The sequence below is a fragment of the Geotrypetes seraphini genome, chromosome 7, assembly GCF_902459505.1.
Source record: "Geotrypetes seraphini chromosome 7, aGeoSer1.1, whole genome shotgun sequence".
Classification (NCBI taxonomy): domain Eukaryota; kingdom Metazoa; phylum Chordata; class Amphibia; order Gymnophiona; family Dermophiidae; genus Geotrypetes; species Geotrypetes seraphini.
This window is the reverse complement of record NC_047090.1, coordinates 117,868,837-117,892,302: the sequence shown is the minus strand read 5'-3', so window position 1 is coordinate 117,892,302 and position 23,466 is coordinate 117,868,837. Positions and strand designations below refer to the sequence as shown.

The following is a 23,466-nucleotide window of genomic DNA, read 5'->3' as shown; positions in this document are numbered from 1 at the left end:
ACTGATTTCACCACATTCTCCGACAACGAATTCCAGAGTTTAATTACATGTTATGTGAAGAAATATTTTCTCCAGTTTGTTTTAAATCTACTACTTAGTAGCTTCATCGCATGCCCCCTAGTCTTAGTATTTTTGGAAAGAGTAAACAAGCAATTCACATCCACCCTTTCCGCTCCACTCAGCATTTTATAGACCTCTTTTATATCACCCTTGAGCCATCTCGTCTCCAAGCTGAAAGAGCTTTAGCCATTTTAGTTTTTTCTCATATAGGGAAGTCATCCCATCTCTTTTATTATTTTTCTGTACCTTTTTTTAATTCCACTATATATTTTTTGAAATATGGCAACCAGGATTGCACACAGTATTCAATGTGCGGCCATACCATAGAGCAGCGGTCTCACACTCAAACCCTTTCCAGGGCCACATTTTGGATTTGTAGGGACTTGGAGGGCCTTAGAAAAAATAGTTAATGTCTTATTAAAGAAAAGACAATTTTGCATGAGGTAAAACTCTTTATAGTTTATAAATCTTTGGCTGTCTTAATAATAATATTGTAATTTAATTATGATAAACATACAGAGGGCCTCAAAATAGTACATAGCGGGCCGCGAGTTTGAGACCACTGCCATAGGGCATTATAACATTTTCATCTTTGTTTTCCGTTCATTTCCTCATGATTCTATTTGCTTTCTTAGCTGCTGCTACATATTAATCTGAGGGTTTCAACATAACCTCAACAATGACACCTAGATCTTTTTCCTGGGCAGTGACTCTTAATATGCATCATGTATCTATAGTTCGGGTTCCTCTTTCCACATGCATCACTTTGCACTTGCTCACATTAAATGTCATCTGCCATTTTGACTTCCAGTCTCATGAGGTCCTCTTGCAATTTTTCATAATCCTCTTGTGATTTAACAACTTTGAACAACTTTGTGTCATCAGCAAATTTATCTCACTAGTTATTCCCATCTCTGGAGCATTGATAAATGTTAAGCAGTAGTCCCAGCACAGACCCTTGGGGAACCCCACTATTTATCCTTCTCCATTGAGAATATTGACCATTTAAATCTACTCTGTTTTCTGTCTTTCAACCAGTGTTTAATCCATAATATGGCATTACCTCCTATCCCATGACTTTCTGATTTCCTCAGAATTCTTTCATGAGGTTCTTTGTCAGATGCCTTTTGAAAATCCAAATACACAATATCAACCGGCTCATCGTTATCCACATGTTCATTCACCCCTTCAAGGAAATGCAGTAGATTGGTGAGGCAAGATTTCCCTTGACTAAATCAATGTTGGCTTTCTCTCATTAATCCATGTTTATATATATATGTTCTAATTTAGGTATCTTTGGGCAAATTAAAGTTTAGACAGAGTTGCCACCAAGAAGCTGAACCAATAAAATGTTAACTAAATGAGCCTCAAAAATGAAAGCAGGACTACAAATTCACTACTATCAATCGAAAGCAGAACTACAAAGTCACTGCTAATGCATAACGCTAGAAACGGCTCAAAGAGATCTTTAAATCACAGGCTTCTTTATCTGATAGGGGAGATGCTGTAAAAAAAACTCAAAGGAACAAATCCAGTTGAGAAAAACCTGCGTCTCTACCACACCCGCCAGTAAAGCACACAAAAGTTCACAAGCTTCAGGTGACAAACGCAGAAAAAACTGGACATAGTGAGCACATTGAAACAAAAAAGCTCCTCTGTTACTTAGCTCAGAAAGAAGAAATCGCATCCAGGCACTGGGATCCAGATGGGCACCTGAACCACACAGTCCCAAGCATAAATTTGTAATCCAACTTCTGGCTAGAGAGCAGCTCAATATATCTTTCCCTCAACAAGAGCCTTGTTTCGCCACAAAAGCGCTGCCTCAGGAGAAAAGGGTAATGCAGAAATTTGCCCATCCCTTAGCAGACTGGTTTGTAGACTCACTGGCAGGGTACCCAGAGAAGGCAAGCAAGGATTCAGCTACAGTTCAGAGACTGGAGATAGTCAGGCCATAGAGCACATGCTGCCTGAGGATTTGGGCTCAGGCAGGTACTCCACATACTTCATAGTGTCCAAGAAAGGCTCAGAAGATTGGAGACCCATTCTAGATATGCATGTCAATGCGGTGCTGAAAGCTCTGTGTTTTCACCTGGAGACAGCGCAGTCTGTCATCATGGTGGTGGTGCCAGGGGAATTTCTCCAGAGACAAGCAGGGGAGATGCAGGCACACTTGAAGGTGAAGTCCACCGACTGAGCCTAAGTGTCGGTACTCTCCCCTAGGTATGGTAAAGTTTTACCTTAGTGGCATGTGCAAGTGTGTTATCTCTGAAGCCCCTCCCTTCGGAACGTTAGTTTTTTCTTCTTCCGCTCTTAGCAGTCACAGGTCTCCCCTTCTCTCTCTTCACTGACAGAGAAAAAAACCCCGACGCTGGGGTCACCTATTTTTATCTTTATTTTTCCTCTGCTTTGGTTCCATTTTAAACTTAGGATCTTTGTGATAGACCCAAGCTCCAGTCATTAAACAATGAAAAAAAATTAACTTGGTCTTCACGAAGCATCTCCAAGTTCTCCTGACAGCACTAACCTTGGACATGTCCAACTTTTCATGAATTATTTTCTAAATTGTATCTGCTGAGATGCCAATTTCTTCAGCTATTCAGGAAACCTTAATTCGTATGTCTGACAAAATTAAATCTTCAACTTTCTTGTCCACAGACCATCCAATGTGTGAGGGTCATCTTCAATGGACTCTACCCCATTTAAACTGCTTGCTTCAAAATTTTACTTTGTAGGATGATGGGGCAGACTCATCATAAACTGCGGTCATGCATTCATGGATCTCCTTTGGCTTTTTCCTTTCTTTTGTGAGAAATTTTTTATCACTTAATTCTGCTTAAATCTAGCAATTTCTTACTTGATTTGCATGAGGACTCTTCTGACATCCTGTCTCTTGGAATGTTAGATTTGCACTGAGCCACATCTGTGTTTGAGACATGTCAACATGCACAGACCTGATTCAACATGCATCTTTCATACTCTGGTATATAAAATTATTGAAGAACAATCCTAAATACTGCAAATAACTAGCAGTGCACGTTAGTGTTAATAGCCCAGAAGGTTGAAAGGACTATGGCCTCAGAATCGGAGCCTACGCACTGCCATAGCAGTCACAAACTGGGAATAGTCTGCGTAGTATAATCGCTCCTGCTCCAATCATCGGCCAACACATCTGCAATTTTTTTAAAGAATTTTCAAAAGCATTTAAATAAAGCTACCACCCCTATGGGGTTATATGAAAATAAGTGCAAGCCAGGATGTGAAAAACAAAGACCAAAAAAGCAACTTAGCTTTATAGCTGATTTGTCTTTACAGAGAAGAAACAGTCACTAGTGTTCATATGCCGACGCGGCCAGCGTTTCGCGGAACTTTACTTATTTAAGTCGTCCGCTGCGTCAGGGCCACCAGGACATTCAAAGAATCAAGGCTTCACTGTAAAATTGAGAACAGAATCAAAAAACATACTAAACTCCTAAGAACAAAAAATCAAAAAAATTGAATGAAATAACAGTACTCACATTACTGCACTTGGTCACAAGGTTTCAAAGCAGGTTAAGATGGCAATCAGCTACGTTTTATAGTCATTACGTAACCAAACGTCATGACGTAACAGCCAGCTAGACACACTGTAACCACTAGTAGAAATGTTGCCACTCAATTGATCTATTCAGTCCACTAGGGCACAGCGTGTCCAGCCTGTTTATCCACCGTTGCTCCCTTTGTGCCAGATACCTTCTGAAGTCCCCCCCTCTACTATTTGGCTGAACCACTTCCAAAATTAAGGCTTTCAAAGATCCAAACTCATGAGATTTTTCAAGACAATGTTTAGCTAGTGGAGCCCCATTTATTTTATTCTTAATATTGCTCTTGTGTTCAGTGAGTCTTATAGCGAATTTACGAGAAGTCTGACCCACATATATTACAGTCAGAGTTATGCCTTAAAAAATACATCTTTTTGTCTCTCGGATTGCAAAAGCAAGTTAGTTTTAGGTTATATAAAATTATTGAACACCCCTCGTTTTGATAGAGTAAGAATATTTCAAATAATAATTTTTTATTTTTTTTTTCTAAAGTCTTTATTCATTTTTCATCTTATAACAAGTGCACAATATTACATCTTATTAAATTTATACACATCACTTGAATTTCTTTCTATTATTATCTTAAATACATAAATTTATTCCCTCCCCACCCACCCTTCCCACAAATATTATAATCATAAATTTCGTATAAATATTACATTAATTTTTTAAAAAATCTAATCAAAGTTCTGTGTGCTTAATGAGATATTGCACCTCTTTGTGAAAGGCAGAATCTTGAATCATCTTCCAATAGGAGCTCTTGTTTCACAAACCTGAGCATCTCTCACTTTGGCAAAAAACTGCTCACAAAATGGCCTGCACAGTTGTAGTTTGCTACACTAGACTTATTGCATGTAATGTTTGTCTTAAAATGAGAACCTGTGATTCTTCCTTTTATATATTCAAATAAATTTTGGTGGATTGAATTCTGCTGATTAGTTTAAGAATCTTGAATTACATCACTTTGAATCCAGATGTAGAGTTCTCTTTTTTTATTTGCCAGTGGTGATAGTCACAGTTCCTCTTACATGCTCATTTGCTGTTCTTGGTCATTCACAGTTTATATTTATTTCAATTGCTTAGGATAGAGGGTCTCCTGAAATCCCAAGTTTGGAAAGAAAAAATAAACGAAGAAAACTTAAAAGCAAAAAAGGTGAGTGCTTAACATTGTACATTTACATAAGGGGGTGTTGCCTCTTGGGCTGACTTTGAGGCAGAGCAATGCTCCTAGCACATAAATGCTCACATGCTACCATTGTCCTGCTGCTTCCTCTGCCGGTGGTCCCGTCCCTTCTCTGAGCCCTGCATCTGCGCTGCTTCCTCTTCCGGCAGTCCCGCCCTTTCTCTGACGTCAGAGGAAGCAGCAGGACAACGGTAGGCAACTTCTCCATGATGGGGGGGGGAGGCTGTGGGGGTGCGAGCGGTCCTTTGGGGTGGGGGTGCGAGCAGTCCTGCGGGGTGAATCAGATGTCGGGGGGGGGGGGAACTATGTAAAAAAAAATGTGTACAACGCGCTCACGAATATAACGCGCATGGTTATACTCAGTTTGTAAAATCGTGTATAATGCGCGCGTTATATGCGTGAAAATACGGTAACTTTGAACTGAGGAGTGCTTGCTTATGTTAACAGAAACAGAGAAATAAATGGCAGATAAAGACCATATGATGAATCAGAACTTATGAGGTTGCAATTTTAACAAAAACGGAGCTAGTCTAATTACTACCAAATGTTAACCCCAGCCCTTCAAGTGCTTTTACCCTTACCTACTGTTTTATCCTTAAGTGTGCCTTTTTCAAATATTGTACTTCTACTCTTCTTTCCTAATTGTGTGCGGTTAGTATATATATTTTTGTATATTCCTACTAACCTAACATGGTTTTGTTTAATATTTTAACCCCAACTGTTTTATTCCTTTTAAGATATTTCTTTTTTTATTATTATTGTACACCGCCTAGAAATTTGAATAAGCAGCATAAAAAAATCTTTTTTTAAATTCTTTATTCATTTTACATTTTACAACAAGTGTATCATAAAATAACATTTAAACTTATACAATATCACTTGATTCTCTATCAATTTAACTTAAATCAATATTTAAACCCTCCCTCCCAACCCTACTAATTCATATGTAGTACATATATCATATCATATATTATATATTCTGTCCTATTAATCTAATCATTTAATATCAAATCAGAAATCCCCCCCATACTTTGCAATTATATCTATTAGGGAAAAATGATAATCCAATAATTACTCATTACAATATTCTGTTAATGGCCTCCAAACCTCCTGAAAGTTATTAAAATTACCTTTCTGCAAGGCTAACATTCTTTCCATATTGTACATATGACATAATGAATTCCACCAAAAACTATAATTTAATCTATTCCAATTTTTCCAATTAAATGTAATCTGCTGAATGGCAACTCCTGTCATAATAAGTAATAGCTTATTATTCTTTGCAGAAAAAAATCTTTTAATAAACTTGAAACTTGAAACTTTGAGTAGGAGTGCCACTAATATTGTATTTTGTTCAATGTCTACTGTCTGGTCATGTTCCATACAATGTAGACATTTTGGATGGGAAGGATTAGGATTGGACCTGCAAATCTGAGCATGTGGGCCCAGGCTCTGCACTGCAATTTACTTCTACTTTAGCTAACCCCCCACCAATAATATACCCCCTCTCACCAAAAAGCAAAGTGAAGAGACTGCAGCCCAATTGTCCTGGGCTTGCTTGCTGTCGCCCTCAAACATTTGCTACCTAAAGTACACTTCTCCCTCAATATTCGCGGGGGTTAGGGGCAGAGCTGGCCCGCGAATATTAAAAATTTGCGAATAACATTTGGGCTGGCTCTGACCCACCCCCCGGCATCCCGGACCTTACCTGGTGGTCTAGCGGGCTTTCGGGGCAGAAGCGATCTTCCTACGCTCTTGCCCCGTGCAGATCACTCATACAAAATGGCTGCCGTGAGTTCTGTAGTCTCTCGAGAGTACAACGGGAACTCCCCACAGCTATTTTGTAAGAGTGATCTGCACGGGGCAGGAGCATAGGAAGATCACTCCTGCCCCAAAAGCCCGCTAGACCACCAAGTAAGGTCTGGGGAGGTCCGGGATGCAGCATTTTTTTTTCTTTTCCCCCCAAAAAATCACGAATAACCGAATCCGCAGATACTGAAATTGTGAATTTGGAGGGCGAGTGTAGCTGCTTCACTGTGCCTAAGCTCTCCTGACAGTATGTAATGACCTCTATATTACCTACCAGATGTAGCTCTTACCCATTTCCCACTCATACCACACCCCTTAATAAGAATTTCTGTTTTAGGGTTTTAGTGTATGATCTGACAGTATATTTAGTATGTTTTTGTACATATCACTAACATTTGTTCTAACAATTCCATAACAGTTATATAAAGATCTCTCTCAAGTGAAATTTTTTATTGCTTTTTTTTTTTTTTGTAAATAATTTTTATTCTTTTTAAATTCTTACATCAAGTGAAATACATGTATTACATTCAATTATGAAAAAACACTTGAAATTATCAATAAATGTTCTTACATTGTAAATTAAAGAAACCCTTTATCAAAATTTTATATCATACTATTATTACAATATTTTTCCCTCCCTACCCCCTCTATATGCTCTATACATGTGTTATGATATCTGATCAGTAGAATAATTTGTCAATGGTCCCCATATTTTATTAAATTTTTTAATATAACCTTGTTGTAATGCCATTACTTTTTCCATTTTATATATATGACAAATTGAATTCCACCAGAAAGTGTAATTTAATTTAGTGTAATCTTTCCAGTTCTGAGTAATTTGCTGAATGGCGACCCCTGTTAAAATTAATAAAAGTTTATTATTGTTAGCTGATATCGGACTCTGTGTTCTCATTGTTGTTCCAAATAATATTGTATCATATGATAGTCCAACATGATTTTCTAATAATTTATTAATTTGGGGCCAAATTAATTTCCAAAAGGAATTAATACAGGGACAAAAGAATAATAAATGATCTAATGTCCCCACTTCTATCTTACAATGCCAGCATCTATTAGATCTACTACTATCTAATTTCTGTAATCTTGTAGGGGTCCATAAAACTCTATGTAATAAAAACATCCATGTTTGACTCATAGATGCTGACCTTGTAGTATGTATTCTCCAGGACCAAAATTTTTGCCATTGAGATGCAGAAATTGTCTGTCCTATCTCAATACTCCAAATGTCCCTAAGTCCTGTTCTCTTTTTTTTGTTTGAAAATTCATATATAATCTTATACCATTTTGCAGCTTGGTGTCCTAGAAAATCTGCTTGAAAACAAAGGATTGGCAAACTATATTGAGTATTAAGATTCTTTCATTCAGGGAACCCTTCCTGAATAGCCTGCTTCAATTGCATCCATTTAAAATATTGTGTTTTTTCTAATCCAAATTTTTGTTGCAATTGTGAAAAACTAAGCAGTGATCCATTTATTATTACATCTTTTAAAGTACGTATATCTGCTATTATCCATTGTTTCCATACTATTTTAAATCCACCAATTTTGATCCTGGAGTTTACCCAAATAGATTGATTTAAAGATTTAGCCAATGGATCTGTAGATAAATTGCTTATAAATCTTAATGTTTTCCATGTATCTATTAGAATTCTATGATCTTTATAACTCCTGGGCATTGTTATACTAATGAAATGTTCTGGATGTAAAGGGAACATGAGGCGCCATTCTAAATATAACCAGTCGGGTACACTTTCCATGAGATTTTTTATTTTTTATTGCTGATGTGTGAAGGGTTTTTTTTTTCCCCCCACTCTAGAACGTTCCCAGGTGGATCAGCTGTTGAGCATTTCCTTAAGGGAAGAAGAGCTGACCAAGTCTCTGCAAGGTGTGGATAGCAATGTACTTCAGGCTCGAGCCACCCTGCAGGCAGCCTATGTTGAAGTTCAGAGTCTTCTTGTCTTGAAACAACAGGTAAGTGGCCTGTTATGCTTAAAGGTAGAAGCTGATTCTCATGCAGGCCATGTAAGCAGAATTAAATTTTATTTTTCTGTTTCTAGATAACAGTGGAGATGAATACATTGAGGACCCAGCGAATCCAGATTCTGCAGGGATTACAAGATACTATTTTAAAAGGTGATTACTTAAACTTCACTTTGTGTTGTAATTATTAAATATTGTGTGGGGCACAAGCGGTGTTACAGGGCAGTAAAAGAAGCTCAGAGATATCTTGGCATATCTACTGAGATTACCAATAGAAGTCCTTTGTAGTGGCAGCATATCTTTTTCTGTGGGGTTTTCTGCTGATAATTCACTTTGAAAACATGTTTTTTTTAACTTTCTTTCTCAATACCTATAATTCATTTATGTATAGTATGTTTGAAATAAATGGCGTTTAACTGACATGTTTGCTTCTTTTGTAGGCAGGTTGGAAACATGCAGTGTATTTCATTTTCTTCCCCCCCACAGGTCAAGGCTGCATGCTACTGTGACAAAATGTGCACAATGTGGCTCCTTTTAATGCTATTCTTCTTTTTGCAGATAGAGCCACACTGTACTTAATTTTAGCCTTCCCTCGGGAAGACAACAGTAACTTGTTAGGACATTGATTGTTTTACTCTTGCATCTTCTTCCTGCCCCTATTGTGTTTCCAGCTGAGATGGAGCCTGTCGTAGCTGGGGCCATAGTGTATAGGCCTTCCTTCACTACTGCTAAGAGTTTTTGGTACAACTTTAATTCCCTCTTCTGATTTTCTTAGTAGTTCAGTGGATGCAATTGCAGGCCTCTGGAAAGGCACAAATCACAGTTTGCTACAGAAGTAACAAGCACAGTAGATTACTAATAGTATGCGGTAGATGGGAGGCAAAGACCTTGAAACTGTATACTGTCAGTTATGTATAAGTGAATCTGTCTCCAGAGTTGTCTTACAAAAGTTGCCAAAAAGCACTCACTAGGTGTCAAAGACTACCATGTGTACTACATACAAACTAGTCCCACATACAAACCTGGCGTCATCGGGAGATCTATTGCTTTCATGCATAATCCAGACCCACACAATAATGATGCTGTTGAGCAATGATTGGGTTGCCCCCATTTTGGGTGCAGTGGATACTGGGCTTTGAATCATACTCACGATCAGGATCCAGGCAGAAGTATCAAACCTGTATCTCAATATCAATATCTCGCATGGTACTGCTGCAGCTGAACGAAACAAAAGGCAAGAGAGACGTCCTTTCAACCAACAGTATCTTTATTCTTTAGATGCTTTATCCCAAGGATCTAGGTTTTGGCATATCTATATGCCTTCCTCAGGGGACACTGATTTCGACTGCTGATAAGTAAATGACTGCCGAAAATTACTGTCAAATCGCTGCAAGGACAACTCTGGTAACTAGAAAAGTCTGTGTTTGAAATGAAGACGCTCACTGCCCAGAAAAACATTATATGCAGAAAGCATATAGATAAACCAAAACCTGGATCCTTGTTGGGACAAAGCATCTAAAGCAGGGGTGCCCAGTGGCGTACCTAGCATATGTGATACCCGGGGCCCATTATTTTTTGACACCCCCCCCATCTGTATGAAAAACATGATTTTTAGTAACAATCCACACGTCAATCATGAATATCTAGGAAAAGGCAGCATCTTTCATACTGCAGTGAGCAGTAAATCAATAAACCCATTGTAAAACTAAACAAGCCAGACTAGTACAGATCAATCCTACACAGTCAATCCTAACAGAAAACCATGTCTTTTCGAACACACAGAACACAGAAAACATCTTCGCCTAGTATGTAATCACAAACTAACTCCTCCCCCTTTTACAAAAGTGTGTTTTTTAGTGTGTTTTTTAGCCACGGTGGTAACAGCTCAGATGCCAACGCTAAAAAACGCTCTACAGTTTTGTAAATGGGGAGATAGAATAAAAATACGTAGATAAAGGTTAAACTGAAGCACCAAGAAACTGGACTCTGCATACAATGCAACATCACAGAAACAGCGATGCATCTCACCTAAAGCAAAAAATAAATAAATATAATTTTTTTCTATCTTGTCTTCTCTGGTTTCTGCTTTCCTCATCTTTTTGTCACTCTCTTCCTTTCATCCACTGTCTACCCTCTCTCTGCCCCTTCTATATGGCATCTTCTCTCTTTCTATTCCCATTCTAGAAACTTTATGCATCCCCCTTCCATTTCTCCCTTCACCCCCATTAGTCTGGCATCCATCTTCCTCCCTTCCCTCCTCCAATGGTCTTGCATCTCTCCTCTCCTCTTCTTACCTTCCCTCTCCCACACCCACTTGAGGTGCCCACACTTTTTTGGCTTGCAAGCTACTTTTAAAATGACCAAGTCAAAATGATCTACCAACAATAAAATTTTAAAAAGCACACTGTATGCAGAGAAAATGTTAATTATCATTTGTATTCGGGGTTTTTTTTCAGAGGTCAAGGCAGATGACTTTAAAATATGCAGTGTCACCTCTGTAACAAGTATACAAAATAGACAAATATACCTCCTCCCCTTTTACTAAACCGCAATAGCGGTTTTTAGCGCAGGAAGCAGACAGGGCATTGCTCTCGATGCTCATAGGCTCCCTGCACTTAAAACCAGTATTGCGGTTTAGTAAAAGGGGGCCATAGTGCAAAATATAGACGGCAGATATAAATTCTCAAACCAGACACATTTTAATCACTAAATTGAAAATAAAATTATTTTTTCCTACCTTTTTGTATGGTGATTTCATGTGTCTCTGATTGCACTTCCTTCTGTAAAGCAAATATTTCTTTCTTTCTGCCTTTCGTTCTCTCTCCCCCTGCCCCCTCTTTATTTCTGCCTTTCTATCTCTCTACCCCTGCCTGCCTGTCTTTCTTTCTTTCTCACCCTGCCCCCTCTTTCTTTCTGCCTTTCTTTCTCTCTCCCCAGCCCCTCCTCTTTATTTCTGTCTTTCTTTCTCTCTCCCCCTGCCTACCCCCCCAAGCCATCGTGCTGATTTCTTCACTTCCCCGATTCTTTTTCTACCCCCACCTCCAAGCCACCACACAGATTTTTCCCTGCTTCTTCCCTGAGCCAGGCCTGGTGTGTACAAGCGCTGGATTCACAAGACGTCACCTCCGACGTCAATTCTAACGTCGGGGAGGAAGTTCCAGGCCAGCTAGGCAGCGATTGGCTGGCCCAGAACTTCCTCTCCGATATCAGGGTAGGAGCGCGGAAAGTTCGCTCCTGCCCATACACTGCTGGACCACCAGGGATGTGAGGAAAGGTATGCGGTGGGAGGGGAGGGTAAAAAAATTGTTAGTATCGGCTAGGACAGGATGGATCCCTCCTGTCCCCAGCCTACCAGAGGCCTGCACCAAGTCCGGGAGGGGGTCAGGTGATGACCCGAATATAGGATGAGACCCCAATTGGGCCATTTTTTGGGCCCAAAAATCTCATCCTATATCGAGTATATACGATAATTAGTTGATGCCAGGTCATAAGGTTGAAGGCCTATCATCTTTAAATAGGCAACAAAAAAATTTTTTTTTTTTTTTTTTAAATTCTTTATTCCTTTTTAATCGTTCAACAAGTGTACAAGAAAAAAGAACCATACAGTCTCATAAACAACACTTGAAAAATCCATCAAGTCAAATAACAATTGTATATATATAAACCCCTAACCCTCCCTCCCAACATTATTTTTCTTTATTCATTTTTAACCTCTCCTCAAGTGTACAAGAATCATAAGAACAACACTTAGTTAAACACTTAAAAATCTTATCATTATACTATGCTAGTTTTTTAGCCCGTTACATTAACAGGTGCTAGAAAAGATGTGTAGACTTAGGCATTTCTTTTTTCTTTTTCTTTCTTTCTGTCTCTCTCCCTGCCCCTTTTCTTTCTTTCTGTCTATCTTTCTGTCTCTTTCCCTGGCCCCCTGTCTGTCTTTCTTTCTTTCGCTCTCCCTTCCCCCTGTCTGTCTTTCTGTCCTCTCTCATTCTTTCAGCTGTAAGGAATACTTCTCCCATCCTCTCCTCTTCTGAAAGGAAGACTCGCCTCCCCCTCCTTTCTGTCCTATTACAAATCTGAACTATCAGTACTCAAGAACTTCAGAGCCTCTCAGCCTCTCTCTTCAGGGTTGATTTACTTCACAATCTCCCTGAGGACACGCTTTACATGCCGAGAGCTAACGGCCTCGCCTCCCACCCCCGGACAGCCACAGCGGCCGCCCACTTAACAGTGTCGTGCTCTCAGCCGGGAGCCCCAGCCAATCGTCGGCCGCCTTGATCTAGGCCGCTCCGCGGCGTTTGGACAGTCTTCAGCAGCTCGGAGCCCTCCTCCCAGCAGCCGCCGCCAGCACTGCGAGAGGAGCCGCTGCAGCGTGTAAAGAAACTTCGGCCGGTAGGGCTCAGCTTAAGTTCATTTTTTAGTTCAAAGCCGACGCTGCGGCTCCTCTCTCGATCCCCACCTGGTGCGGTTCAAGAGAGGAGGCGCGGCAGTGGCTTTGATTTAAAAAATGGCGAGGAGAGTCTCCGCCGCTGTCACGGCCTACTCTGAAGGGAGGGGGGGAAGTCCGCTGTATAGCAGCGCCGCCTCTCTCCATCCCCACCAGGCCCGCACATCCGTCCTCTTTACCTTTTGGCCCCTGTGAGGGGCTGCTGGAGACTTGCAGAGGTGGTGGGGGCGCTGACCGCCCGCGATCCCTCTCCTCCGAGACACCCCCCCTCCTAACACAGCTGCTCAGTGTTAAGCCTGGCCTGTGAATTTGGGCTCAGTGTCACTGAGGCTTCCTTCGCTCTCCCGGGCCTGCTGTCCTTCCCCTAAGTCCCGACTCCTCAACGCGCCATCTAGCGCATGCGCACTCGTGCGACCACATCCCGACAGAAAAGGGATCAGAGAACACGCGTCGCGAGTGCGCATGCGCAGGCTAGCATTTTATTATTTAAGATAAACATAAAAGGAATCCTTACCCTACCCTCCCTCCATCCCTATTAGTAATTTTATTTCATCACTTTATCAAAACAACCCCTCCCCCCTCCCTTCCTTAAATGGTGCATCTTCAAAAGAAAAATGGTATCTATTCATTACAAATCAATGTTAATGGCTCCCATATTTTAATAAAATTTTTATAATTTCCATTTTGTACCGCTATTGAACGTTCCATCAATAATAATAAAATGTTAAGCGCACACTCGCGCCGCGTGTTCCCTGTTCCGTTGCGACGGCACGAGTGCGCATGCGCGCTTATACGTCACAGTCTCCTTTTTTTTACAGCACGGCTCGCTGAGAGGGAGAGCGTCACTGGCACCGGGGAGGGGTGGGGGACGCCAGTTCAGCTCGGCCGCTCAGTCTTCGCCATCGCAGCAGCACCCGAAGCTCCTCAGCAGCCTGTCCCGCTCCCTCGAGAAGAGCTCCCGATGGCGGCATTGCTGCTGGTGGCGCTGCTCCCGCTGCTGTGCGCGAGCGACGCGCCGGAGCTGGACCCCGCCTGTCGGCAGCGGATCGACCACATGGCGAACGGCAGACAGAGGTGAGGATGGATTGATGGGAGATGCTGCACTGTTGGGGGGATAGACAGAGGGGATATTCTGCTTTGGTGGGGGTTGGGGAAAGGAAGGGAGGTCTACTGCTGCACAAGGGGAGCAGTAAGAGGTGCTAATGGACAGGAGGGAAAAAGGAAGGGAGGCCTACTGCTGGACAGGGGGATCAGGAAGAGGTGCTGATGGACAGGGGGGAAAAAGGAAGGGAGGCCTACTGCTGGACAGGGGGAGTAGGGGGAGCAGGAAGAGGTGCTGATGGATAGGGGGAAAAAAAGGAGGCCTACTGATGGATGGGGGGAAAGGAAGGGAGGCGTACTGCTGGACAGGGGGAGCAGGAAGAGGTGCTGATGGACAGGGGGGAGGTAAACAAGGGAGAAGGGCTGCTGCTGCATAAGGGGAGGTAAAAGGAAGGGAGAATGGACAGGGGGAGCACGCAAGGGGTGGTGATGGACAGCCAAAACAAAGAAATACAGAAAGCGGCTAAGGAGACAGAGAGAGAAAAAAATAAAGACAAGACACACACATACATTCTAGCACCCGTTAATGTAACGGGCTATAAAGCTAGTGTTATATAAATGACATAGCGAATTCCACCAAAAATTAAAGTTAAGTCTGCTATGATCTTTCCAATTATTAGTAATATAGAAACATAGAAAATGACGGCAGAAAAGGGCCATAGCCCATCAAGTCTGCCCACTCCAACAACCCTCCCCTAATCTACACTCTATCACTCGTCCCCAAGCTGCCCTCCTCTATGCTACCCTCGTAGGGATCCGACGTGGGCATCCCATTTATTCTTAAAATCTTGTATGCTGCTGGCTACGATCACCTGTTCCGGGAGCTCGTTCCAATGGTCCACCACTCTTTCAGTAAAGAAGTACTTCCTGGTATCCCCATGAAATTTCCCCCCCTGATTTTCAACAGATGTCCCCTTGTGGACGAGGGTCCTTTTAGAAGGAAAACGTTGTCTTCCACCTCTATGCGACCAGTGATGTACTTAAATATCTCTATCATATCTCCCCTCTCCCTACGTTCCTCGAGAGAGTATAGCCGCAACTTGTGCAGCCTGTCTTCATACGAGAGATCCTTGAGCCCCAGGATCATCCTGTCATGATCAATAAAAGTTTGTTATTATGCCAACATTTTTTTCCTTTTTACTGGGTGATTAAGGCCATTAACATTAAGAGAAAAGATTTTAATCTCCATCAAACCAAATATCTTTTACATATCTCTTCCAATTATTATTAAAAAATTGAGATAATCTGAAATGAAGAAACACCATTTTTCCAATTATTTCTATCCACAATATACACCCATCCCAATCTTCAAATCCCCATAAACCCCCACCCAACCCACCCTCTCCCACCCTTAATAACGACAATGAAAAAGCAAGAGAAGTTCCACACAGACCTCAATTGTAAAACAATATTGTATGAAGATAATCAAATAAAATTTAACATAAATAAATAAATAAAATAAATTCTAAATCCTGAAAACCAGAATAAGTAAACTAAATAAGATCTTTCAAACCCGTTTCTAATAATAAGAGATTATCAAATGCTTCATAAATGCTTTAAGAGTTAAATTAGTAATAAACCCATAAAAAGTAATTAAAAGGTGACCAATCACCTCAGATATCATTCATTTTTTTTCCTTTCTTTTTTTTTTCTTTTCCTTTCCTTCCCTTCCCTTCAACTTAGTATCAAGAATACACCAAATACCAACATAAGAAATAAAAGCAATTTATCCTATAAGAAAACTGAGACAATTATAATCTTTTCTTATATTTGAGTCATATTTCTTATTATTTCATATACCCACATTAAAAATAATTGACTCTAGTATAAATGAAGTGACTACTGACACAAGTTTCCCTATAAAGACTATTATACAATATCCAGCTATATTCTATAATATGTGTTCAAAAGTCTCAAAAAAAATGAATAATTCCTCCATTCTTATTTGCATTCCATAAGAAAATTTCTTCAATGTATTTTTAAAAGAAAATATTAAACCAAAACTTTAGAAATCAGTTGAAAACTCCCTCCAGCAGAATTCACTCTTTCAGAGCTATTGTCATATCCTCATGGATGTTCCTAAAATATTGGCAGATAATTTATGCCTAGTAGTCATTAACTGTAGGAAGCACTCTCCACTGTCTTATATTAAACCACGTCTTGATCTGCAATTATAAGATCTGCAAACCAATATATCATCATATTAAAATATGGTAAACAATTTAGAGCAGTGCTTTCCAGAGCAACTAGTCATATAGGTAAAAAAAAAAAACCCTTAAGAATAGACTTAACTTAACAGCCACCTATCTGAAAAAATAATAAGGGTGCATAAAGAACCTAACTGAAAGCAGCTTCCGCATTCCATGTCACCGTTATTATTCAAAATAAGTACAGGACCAAACCGCCATTTAGAAGTTTCTCAAATCCATCAAACATAAAAAAAAAATCAAATAAAGACCAAAAATCTGAAAAAAACCCCATTTCCAACTCCATGAAGAGAGTAAGCCAAATTAGACTGACATCGGTTGTTCCCTTTGATTTAGATACATTTCCAACTTTACTGGTTCATCAAAACTCATAGTTTTATTTTCAAGAGTAACTTTCATAATCGCAGGGTATATCAGACCATACTTAGCTCCGATTTCTCTCAACTTCAGCCTCATATCCAAAAATTGCTTTCTTTTATCTGCCGTTGCTTTGGCAAAGTCAGGAACGATATGAACTCTGGCATCCTGACATTTTAAATTCGCATGTTCCTTAGCCATGCGTAATACTTCTAAAACTTGGCGTAACAACTTGAAAATTATAGGGCGAGGACCCTTTAAAGTATCAGGTCTTCTCATTGGTATGCGGTGTGCACGCTCAATTTCTTTCGGGTATTTAGATTTGAGAGGCAGGACTTTCGTCAAGAAATTTTCAACAAATGAGACAGGGTTATTTTTCTCCACCCCTTCCGGTATCCCTAAAAGTCTCAAGTTACTCCGCCTCATGCGGTTCTGGCAGTCCTCCACCTCTCTGGTAAGTGTAAAGATTTTATCTCTGTCCAGTTTATATTGTCTTTTTTCAGATTCAAAACTGTCCATTCGCATTTCCAGCTTAGTAGTTTTAATCTCCAGCGCTTCTGTACGTTTATTTAAAGTTGTTACTTCTTCCTGTATGTTATCTAATTTCTTAGCATTTTTAAGAGAATTTCCTTTATTTCTTGAATCTCTTTCCAAAAATCCATATCACTCTTTTCCTTTGATAACGGACACTTCGATGGCGTTGCCGGCTCCGGTTTGGATCTTTTGACACTGCCAGTATTGGAAATCACCATGTCAGACTTATTCTGCTTTCCTGAAGCCATTATAATTTCAATATCCTTCGTTTTAGACCAAAAGTGAAATTTACATTTTAGTAATTTAAAATATAAATGTCTGCATATGCGGAGCCTCTGCCTTACCCGTCCATTCGCGTGCACTCCCAAGCCACGCCCCCCTATCAGGCAACAAAATTTTTTTTTTCAGAATCATCTGGTAACACAGCACATTTTTCTAAATCAGGTTTTCATGCTAATTTCAGATCTGTTATTAGGTTTTTTTCAGTCACATAAACTTTTAAAGTTATTACTAATATTTATAGTGTTTTAGCATATAGGGTTTTAAGAATTACAGCATCAACTTAAAGAAATGTTGCAGTATTTTCGGTCCAAAGTCAAATAAATACACAGCATAGTTTCAAGTTTTATTAATTTTTAATATATCGACCATCGACGTGCTTCTAGCCGGTTTACAATGCTAAAAAAAAAAAAATTAAAGGTTAAAAATAATAATAATTATAGGTGGGGGAACAGTGAACATTAAAAGACAATTTACAAATACAAACTTGGACTTGAGGGTAAAGAGGGGAAGGGGGAGTCGATAAATACATCATTAAAAACAGAGTTAAAAGAACAGGGAAGCGGGGGGATATGACATCAAGAGTGGGGGGTCGCTTCTTAAAAGCGGTTGAGGATAAATTTTACTAGCTGTTGGAGAGGAAGAGTTTAAAGGCTGTGATATGCATCTTGAAATAAGAACGTTTTTAGTTTTATCTTGAATTTGTCGAGGAAATTTTCAAGGCGGAATTGAGGTGGCATAGCGTTCCATAAAGTTGGAGCGGCTACGGAGAAGTTAGTTTTCCTGATGTAGTAGAATTCTTTGATGGAAGGGATGGTCAATAAATTCTGATCTGCTGATCTAAGGGTCTGCGAAGGGCAAAGACTGGACTGTGTCACTTAACAACCAATATTTCTTCAAAAATGCTTAAGAGTATGATTTCTTTGTGTGTGTTGTGTCTGGATTGTCAAAGCACAATATCCAGCAGTAGTTAGCCATCATACTCTCATTCCAGAAACCTTGGTAGCGATGCTCCATTAACTGAATGTCCTGGTGAAAACGTTCTCCTTGCTCGTTACTCACCATACCAAGATTTTCCGGAAAAAATCAATATGCGAGTGCAAAAAGTGTATTTTTTACGACATGCAACAGCCAAGTTTCTGATATGAGTCAAGGAGATTTTGAACTCCTTCCTTGTATGAAGGAGATTTATAGTTTCCCAGAAAGTTTTCCACTAACCACTTGAATGCCTCCCAAGCTTCAGGCTCGGCTGCTGAGCGTGATTGCTTAAAATCTTCATCCTGCATAACGGACTTGATCTGTGGGCCTATAAATATCCCTTCCTTCAGTTTTGCAGTGCTGATTTTTGGAAATTTCTTAACAAGATATTGAAAACCTGGCGAGTTTGCTTTACTCATGGCCTTTACTAGATTCTTCATCAACCTCAGCTTGATATGAAGAGGTGGAAGAAATATTTTATTAGGATCCACCAATGGCATAAATTTCACACTGCTTGTACCTGGGTTATAGGTATCCCTCAGCTGCCAGAAACGCTTGACATAATGTTCAGCTGTAGATTGCTATCCCACAAGCACAGGAAACAGCAGTGTTTAGTGAATCCTCCTTGCATTCCCATTAGCATGCCAATGACCTTCAGATCACCACAAATGTTCCACTGGTGTGTTTTATAACTGATTGCATCTAGTAAATTCTTCATATTCTCATAAGACTCCTTTAGATGAGCAGAATGGGCAATTGGTATACTTGGTTTGGAATTTCCATTGTGTAGTAACACTGCCTTCAACCTTCTCTGTGAAGAATCAGTAGAGACGCTATTCATCTGGACAATGCACTTGTGACAAACTGTTGAAGAGCCCGTTGGTGTCAAGCACAATGAGCCATTTACAGTGAAGAATGTTGTTAAGTTATGATTCCTTTTTCTGTAATGAGTTATATTAGCATCTTTTGCAAGCAAGTGCTTTTGCTTAAACCTTGAAGCAAGAAGTTCTGCTTTTTCTTTTGAAAGATTTAGATCACGAATAAGACCATTGAGCTCAGCTTGTATAAAGGTCTCTGGTTCTGAATCTTCATTATTCACATCATCAGGATCAGATCATTTTGGATTGTGACCAGCTGTTGCATCATCATCACATTCCTCATCATGTTCCACAGAAGCAAGTCCATCTTGTGGAGGTACAGGGAAAGGCAGTGAGTCGACATGAGGAACAGGCCTAATAGCAGAATCCAGAGTAGGATATATAATTTTGGGCTTAGTTTTAGTTGAGAATCCACTTGTGTTCACAAGGCAAAAGTAGCAATCTTTAATATGGTCTCGCAGTTCCCTCCTTATCATTGGGATTGCAAATGACATCGCTGCCTTTTGTCGATTGAGCCAGTCACGAAGTCTGTTGGAACAATTGGTACAGATGATATGTGGAGCCAAAGACTTATCCTGGTCACCCAGTGGACAGCCAAAGTACAATTTGTATACCTTCTTCAGATCTACGATAATTGGGCGACGTGCTTTTGTTGTGAATGAACCACAGACGTAACAGAAACTATCTGGATGATTAGTACAACGTCTTGGCAAGATAAAGACTGATATTAATCACCGTCTGTAGCATAAAAAAGACAACTGTTGTTAAACCTCTTTATATGTTTATCCTATAAATGCATGGTATATCTAACAATTAACGTTTATAATTAACATTTATAATTATATATAATGAGCCTCGTTACAAAAATGTGACGTGTTAGTGAAAAACTAAACACAGATTTGAAATCGGCATGAAAAATCCTACAAAACCCACCAACATTAACTGATGAAAATGATGTGTTGACCTGTGTATTCGAGTATATATGGTAATTAGTTGATGGCAGGTCATAAAAGTGAAGGCCCCTCATCTTTAAATATGCTTTTCATATTATTTTCTATTTTTGAACTTTATTGGATATTTTGGGGAACCAGAGTGGAGGATTGTTCATAAAGTTATATAATGTTACTTGCTTACTGTAAGTTTATCTGTTCTCTTTAGTTAAAAAAAAAACATAAAATGTTTACCTGTCGCCAAATACCAAGGCTCTAATTTTGCCTGCAGCTCTCCAGGTCAGCAGAACCGTATAAGTCATTGCTTGTCACTAGACTTGGAACTGGTTTACTTGATCTGAAGAAATAACCTTTAGATAACACTAGGCGAATTATGCCCTCCAGGCTACCAGGCGAATTATGCCCTCCAGGCTACCAGGCCCTAGCCTGCTCATGGACCTCTGGGAAAGGAGGTGGAGTGACTACCATTATCAAGACCTCCGCCACACCAAAACTGATTAACTCCATCAATATTCCCTCCCTTGAAGCACTTGCGTTCACCATAGGACACAAACACAAAATCGCCCTCATACTCCTCTACAGAACCCCTAACTCCCCAGCAGATACCCTAGAGACCCTCCTCGAATTCATCACTGAACTATCTATCTCCCACAAACACGTGACCATCCTGGGAGATTTCAATTTCCCAGACTACCCCAACACCTCAGGACAAATTGACAACTTCCTCTCCTCCCTCACCGACCTGGGATTCCATCAAGCTATAACCACCCCCACGCACTCAGCAGGCAACATCTTAGACTTGCTCTTCACCCTCAGAGGCCCAACTGCAGAACCCCAACCAACAACTTATACCACCACACCGGTTCCATGGTCAGACCACCACCTCATTGAATTCGAACTCCCACTCGAAACTACCCTAACCCTGCGGAAAAACCCTTCCCTTCCCACCCTACGTCAGCTCACTAATTCAGTCAGCCCTCCAGCCATGGCTGCGGGCATTCGCACCCTAAATGAAACCCGCACCCAACATCCCCACTCCATCGACCTGGCAGCCTCCACATGGCACTCCAACATCCAATCCCTCTACAATAGCCTTGCCCAAACTAAAACAACTCAAATAATCACTAACAAAGCACCTGCCCCCTGGTACACCAGTGAGCTCCGTTCCATAAAACGATCACTGAGGAAAGCAGAAAGGACCTGGATCAAACACCCGAACTCAGAAACCAAAGCCCACTGGAATAACATATCCATCACCTACAAAGATGCCATCCTAGAAGCGAAAAAGACCTAATACTCCCGCCTCCTACAACTAGCCCCTTCGAGATCCAAACAGCTGTTCTCCCTCACAAACCAACTCTTCACCAGCGCCCAAAGAAAAAGCCACAACAACCAAACAGAACTTGATAGCGAGACTCTTTTGGGCTTCTTCCAGTCCAAAGTACAAACCATCCGTGATAATCTTGACACCAACACCAAACCCACTCCCGCTCCGCCCCAACCGATTCCACATACCCCATCTTCCGCCACTCTCTCCCAATTTCACATGGTCACTCATGCCGAGGTTCTCGAAACCCTGAGAGAACTCAAACCCTCCAACACCATCCTCGAACCCTGACCATCCAGCCTCCTGCTGTCCACAGAAGACGCCATGGCAGAATCCATCCTCCCCATCATTAACACCTCTCTCACCACTGGGACTGTTCCCCTCAGCTGGAAGTCAGCTATTATCAAGCCCACTCTCAAAAAACCCACCCTTGATCCTAACGAACCCAGCAACTATCGCCCAGTCTCCAACCTCCCATTTGTCTCCAAACTCCTTGAACGAATTGTGCTCCACCGACTACACCCTTTCATTGAAGAACAAGCTGCCCTATCCCCTGCCCAATCCGGCTTCCGAAAAGGCCACAGCACAGAGTCAGTACTCCTTGATATCATCGATGACAGCTGGTCAATACTCGACAAAGGCAGTGATGCCCTATTAGTCCTACTTGACCTCAGCGCTGCCTTTGACACAGTCTACCACCATCTCCTCACATCCAGACTCTATGACCTCGGAATCAAGAGCACAGCCCTCCAATGGGTCACCTCCATCAAAGGACCCAAACAGTCCTACTAGGGACACACAAATCTAACCCCAAGCCTATCAAATATGGTGTCCCTCAAGGCGCCCTTCTATCCCCCCTCCTATTCAACCTCTACATCAGGCCGGTCATTGATATAGCGCAGAAATATAGCATTAAAATCCACTCCTATGCAGATGACATCCAGCTGCTCCTCCCACTAGGCGAAAACCGGTCGTCCCAAATTGCTAACCTCCAACACTGCCTCTCTGACATGAAAACTTGGATGTCAAACAACAAGCTTCAACTGAACGCCTCTAAAACCGAACTCTTATGGATCAGGAAGAAAAGCACCAAATACACATGTCCTACACTAGCATGGGACTCCGCTCTACTAACGGCAACAGATCAGGTACGCAGCCTAGGAATAACCTTCCTCTACGCATATGTCCTCTCCAGAATGGATTACTGTAACTCCCTATTTAACGGCCTAACCAAAAATAATCTCAAATGCCTCCAACGGGTCCAAAATGCAGCTATCCGCCTCCTACACAACCTCAACTACCATGATCCCATCTCTCCAGCACTCCGCGCCGAACACTGGCTCCCAATTAGCCAGCGCTGTGCTTTCAAGGCCCTGGCAATAGCCCACAAGAGATTTTATACCACCACCCCCTCCTATATAAAATCCAAGCTTCCCATCTACACCCCCACCCGCACCCTCCGCTCAAAATCAGAGATACGTCTATGCATTCCCCCCGGAAGGTCCCTCCTCTCAGAAACTGCCCGTAAACGTTCCTACAGCCACTTCATTCCACATCTCTGGAACCAACTTCCCCCTCAACTCAGATAACAGAACTCATTACTGACATTCCGTAAAATGGTAAAAACCATCCTCTTCAACTAAAGATCACCCTCAGTCTTCACCCCCCCTCAACCCCCACCTCTCTCTTCTCTCTCCTGTCCATCTTCTCCCTAAATCTCAGTACAGCCCTCTCTCAGTCTGTACGCTGATAAATTGTATCCAAACTCAAATAACTTG

General features: G+C 41.0%; 1 protein-coding gene across 4 annotated transcripts in view; it reads left to right on the top strand.

Annotated features, from left to right (window-relative positions):
• Positions 1 to 23,466, top strand: part of ZNF106 (zinc finger protein 106) — a 172,553-nt gene that overhangs the window by 83,289 nt on the left and 65,798 nt on the right. For all 4 annotated transcript variants that reach the window (XM_033950714.1, XM_033950713.1, XM_033950712.1 and 1 more), the window contains 3 exons: positions 4,722 to 4,791; positions 8,467 to 8,621; positions 8,708 to 8,783. In XM_033950714.1, the coding sequence (XP_033806605.1) occupies positions 4,722 to 4,791; positions 8,467 to 8,621; positions 8,708 to 8,783 (301 nt within the window). The remainder of the gene's footprint in view (positions 1 to 4,721; positions 4,792 to 8,466; positions 8,622 to 8,707; positions 8,784 to 23,466) is intronic.